Genomic DNA, 4830 nt, shown 5'->3' on the forward strand with positions numbered 1-4830 from the left:
TATATAAGGGCATCGCGAGAGTCTATAACTAGCTCTATAGCCCTTAACGTGGCCGTCGGCTTAAGCCCGACGGATATATTAAGACATTGAAATACGTGCTACGCATCACGCGTTCTTATATTTTAGTGGGAATGCGCACTAATTACGAAGCAGCTACGATAGCGGGGCTGTAAGCGCGCGTCCGGGAGTTTTAGGGCTGTCCGGGAATTTTACGCCCAACTAAGGGGAAGGGGCCCCTTGGTTGGCTGCTAGAGGCCCCGCCAACGGGTACCCGTGCCACGCTACACTTATTTTCACGTTCGTTCCTTACCAGCTCTATAAGCTGGTGCTAGACACCGTAGTAGCCGGTACACCGTAATAGCTAGATTTTTCACCGTCTGCCTTTAATCTGCTTTATTCTACCCTCGTTACTTTATTTTATATTAAGCAATATAGAAGCGCGTATTCTAGAAGCGATATAATATATAGGCAATATCCTTAATATAAAAGTTGCTAATATAGCCTAATAATTTGGTATTCTACGCTATCGATTACGTTACCGCCTCGAAGGCCGTCCTCCTAAGGTAGGCCGACTAGCTACGAATATAAAGTTATCGAGCCTAGAAGAGGCAGTATTATATCGCTATATCGATCGCCTTAATAACATTAACCTTACGGTGCGCCCTAAGTTTATTACCGATACGGTAAATAATATTTTACGTAAGCGATCCGGTTAAGCTAATTTAGTTATCGGTAGTAAGTAAACCTCTTACTTTCTAAAGCGTTACGGTTACTTTAAGAAGCTCTAAAAATACTTTACTTAGGAGCGCTAGGTATCGGAGGACCTTATAAGAGTTACCTATTATTTCTAAAATCTCTAGTAAGTTATCTAAGAGAAGGTTATACTACCTAAGGATATCTAGAATATAGATAAGATAGGATTACGTATTAAAGTTAGTAAGGATTAGCTAATTATTACTAAAAGAAAGCGAGCTTATTATTTTAGTATCCCTAAGAATAGAGAATCTACCGCTAATATCGAGGCAATCTTAGTAAGCGGAGAGTCTATTCTATATTTCTTAATTCTATCTAGATAGATATATATAACTTTATGGTATCAAATACCGGGACTAGACCCCGACACGGCCATCCGACCTACGTTAAGCGGTTACCTACTTAAACGACGAAATCAGCTTAGAATGGCTTCATTATTTTAACAAACATTCGACAAAGACCTCGAGAAGCTCGAAGCGTTTATTAATTCTCGATTGCCACGGCTCCCACCACAAGAGGCAGTTTATTCAGTATTGCGACCAACATGACATCATTTTCGGACGTCACTGAACTGTGCAGCTGCGAACGGTCACGAGGATGTCGTCCATCTAATCCCTGAAGAAGGCGACTACTTCGACTTCAAGGGATTCCATATCATATAGAGAACTCATGTAAAGTTATGGGCGAGTCGAACAATCCGAATGAGCGCAAGTCCAACGTGGCGAAGGGGTTATACCAGAGGACCTTCGTCAGACATTCAGCCATTTATGCGGTACACATGTGGAAATTCCTACCGTCGCCTTCCAAACATTTACTTTCGAAATCATGCGGTGATTTTTCAGGAAGATTCAACAAAATTGAGGGAGAGCATACATGTTTGCGCAGGAGTGCTCGTCGAAACTAACACACAGGATCTCCAGGCGATTGCACGATTCCAGGGACAGCTTGGATACCCAGACACACTTGGAGGGTTTTTAAGGTGCCGTGTCTCACCCCTCACCACCACTACCTGGAAATCTGTCATCTCACCCACAAATCAACGTGTGTGCTCGGTCCACTGGCCATTTGCAAAATACCGCTCAGCCTTTCCGGAATACGCCGCCTGTGGGTCGGGATACCATCCATCTGGGACGCCAGCCGCCGCCTCTGCCTCTCTCTGAAGGCGACGCCTTTTAGGGCAGCCAGTAGGTGGCCCATTGGTTGCAACTAATGTCTCATACGAGTAGCCCGGACCTCTAGCTTGCCGGTTGGTTACATATCGCGACGAATGTCCCGTCGCGCTTCGGTGTTCAATCTTGATGAGGTGCTCGTGGGTTACCTCACTTCTGTTATTCGTGCCAAGCAGCCGGACCTTAAAATGGGGCTTCGCCGATCTTCCGCCCGATGCCGTCTTTGGAGTGCTCCTATTGAAATGTATCAGGCTGATTGCCGAGACGTCTTGACCTGGCTAACGAATCTCCTAAAGCGCATACATACAAGATGGCGACTTCATAGTATTCACCTTCTTCGGCGATTTGGCGGGCCAGCCGCTCCATGGCGGTTGCGAGGCCACCGTTCGGCGTGCTGCATGCCCATTCAACATGTACAGACATTGTGAAGGCGCAAGCTGTGAGGGTTTTTCAAAGGAAAGCGAAGGTGGTTGGAGTGCCGAATAGGCAACAGGCACGCAATCGACGGCGTAAAAGACGATGGCGCACGTAAGAAACATGCGGGCAAACGTGCGATTGGAGATTTATGGTCGTACGAGTAGCAATATATAGTTATATTATATCGTCTACACCTGGCGTGGTCTACGAACGCTGTTTCTATGCAGGCCGTGGCTAACATGCGGAAGTACTTATAGAATCCTCTTAGGCACCTAGAGCCCTGTAGCTGGTCCCCATAGCGGGAGCTGGCAGGATCCAATCAATTAAATGCCCGCATCCGTGAGAAAAATGGGGAAGTCATGCCATTAGGCTTTTGTGGTTGCGCCATTAACAATACCCATAAATAGACCGGAAGCTGAGCGTGAGTGTCTCTCGGTGGGTCGAACAAGGGTGCATGTTGCCGCGCGGGCAAGTCGTGGGTCATCCAGTGCAGCCAGCCGCGTGTCGATTGGCTAGTGGCGCGAAAAGTCGATGCGAACACGGGTTCAGCGTAGGCGCCCACACCGAAAATAGCCTGTACTGTGGTCAGGTGCAAAATTGCGGCCTCGGCCCCACAACTTCAATGAGTCATCTGCTCTAAAATATCTCTTGCCCCTCATCCGTTCCTTCTGAATCTTTACAACTTTTGTATGATCGTCTCCCCTCTCTCCATATTCATTACGCTTGAGAGTCCAGCTTTTTTTTACTCCGACATCTTTGAACATGTCGTACCTTGAGGAAGACAATGTTACACGCTTCCTTCTCCCCCAGGGCGTCGGCAACACGGAAGACATAGAGAGATACCAGCCCGGGGGTTTTCATCCTGTTCACCTAGGTGACAGATATGATGACGGACGCTATAGAGTTGTACACAAGCTCGGCGCCGGTGGGTTTTCCACTGTTTGGCTTGCGCGAGACGAGAATGAGGAAAAGTGGGTGGCTCTGAAAATCGTTGATGCTGAGCATTCCGCTTCGACTGCTACAAAGAGTGTCATCAGTCGCTCAGCCTTGCGGGACAGCGGAGCACAGTTTGTGGCGGAGCATCACCGACACTTTTCCTTCGACGGACCAAACGGGCGCCATTTATGCCTCGTTCTGCCCGTCCTCGGCCCGTCGATGTCCGAGCTATCGCATGGCCTCACTTGCCGACTCACAGCGCGGCTCGCTCGCAGAGTGGCTTATCAGGCCACGAAAGCGGTCGCAGACCTCCACTCACGAGGCCTATGTCATGGAGGTAAGTTGGTTCGTGCTCGCTTTGGGTTTGGCATAACAGCTAATAGAACGCTAGATGTAACCACAGGCAACCTTCTCCTGAGCATTTTAGACATCGACCACTATGAGGAAGGCGACATCTACCGCCTGTTCGGCCAACCGACGACGAGTGTGCTGGAGACAGAGTCTGGCATAACACCCGGTCCTGAAGCGCCACGATATATAGTGAAGAGCATTGACTTTCTGTCTACTCCATCAAATATCATCCGTCCTGACGTCAACCTCGTTGACTTCGACCAATGCTACCCTACCTCTTCGCCGCCACAGAAAATGCTAGGTACCCCCATCGATTTTCTAGCGCCTGAAGTTGCAGTAGGCCTGGCAGCTGGTCCTGCGAGCGATGTTTGGGCTCTCGGTTGCTGCATATTTCGACTTAGGTCTGGAGAAGGCCCTTTTTCGAACCCCTTTGACGTCACTTCTCCGGCGGATCTGCTAAGCTACATCATCCATACTCTGGGGGAAGATATGCCGCGTAAGTGGCAGGATAGTACCCTGTGGGACCCCGAGGGGCATCCGACAAAGGATGCTGACAAAGGAAAACCACATGAGCAGTGGTGGGATGGTGACGAAAGGTCCTTGCGAGATATGGTTTATAACATATGGGATGAACCAAAGACCCGTGTCGTCCAGACCGGCAACCTGAAGTCGAGGCGGAGGTTTTGGCGTGAGCATGAGCACCAACCTTTTCCCCGGTGCTTCTCGGATATGGTGTGGAACCCAAGAGCCATAAAGGTAGACAATGTCTATCTGTCCGGCTATAATGACGAGTGGGACATGCTGCTTGAGGCTCTGCCCAAGATACCAAAGCAGGAAGCTGCCTTGCTCTACGACCTCTTATCAAAGATCTTTGTCTATGATACGACAAGGCGTCCAACAGCTAGGGAGATGCTTAATCACCCTTGGTTTCATCTCGATGAGCTCAGGTATTGACAAAAAATTGGCTGTAGTTCTTTTCACAAATAAGAACACATTGCGAATGTCCATCTGGACTCAATCAAGACCCCCACGCAACTGGTCTTGACGTGATAGCTTGGGAGATGTTACGCCATGCAGAGTTGGAACGCGCTCCGACAGGCGGTGCGCAATTGGCAGTCATAGTGGTTGGATTGTAGGTGTGACATACCCCCCCAGCTTGTGTGGACCGGGCGCTCTGCACGCGGCCGGGGAGCCAATACAGACA

General features: G+C 49.1%; 2 protein-coding genes across 2 annotated transcripts; one reads left to right on the forward strand and one right to left on the reverse strand.

Moving 5' to 3' along the window:
- Positions 1 to 1789: 1789 nt before the first annotated feature.
- HRG_09461 (uncharacterized protein) lies at positions 1790 to 2345 on the reverse strand (the record flags this gene model as incomplete). Its single annotated transcript, XM_044867932.1, has 2 exons — positions 1790 to 2156; positions 2230 to 2345. 2 exons carry the CDS (start codon positions 2343 to 2345, stop codon positions 1790 to 1792), a joined length of 483 nt encoding a protein of 160 aa, XP_044717192.1.
- A 756-nt stretch (positions 2346 to 3101) lies between these two features.
- HRG_09462 (kinase) lies at positions 3102 to 4580 on the forward strand (the record flags this gene model as incomplete). Its single annotated transcript, XM_044867933.1, has 2 exons — positions 3102 to 3612; positions 3679 to 4580. The coding sequence occupies 2 exons, from the start codon at positions 3102 to 3104 to the stop codon at positions 4578 to 4580; spliced, it is 1413 nt and encodes a 470-aa protein (XP_044717193.1).
- Positions 4581 to 4830: the final 250 nt, after the last annotated feature.

This window comes from Hirsutella rhossiliensis (genome assembly GCF_020360975.1).
Source record: "Hirsutella rhossiliensis strain HR02 chromosome Unknown scaffold00012, whole genome shotgun sequence".
In the NCBI taxonomy this organism is placed as follows: Eukaryota; Fungi; Ascomycota; class Sordariomycetes; order Hypocreales; family Ophiocordycipitaceae; genus Hirsutella; species Hirsutella rhossiliensis.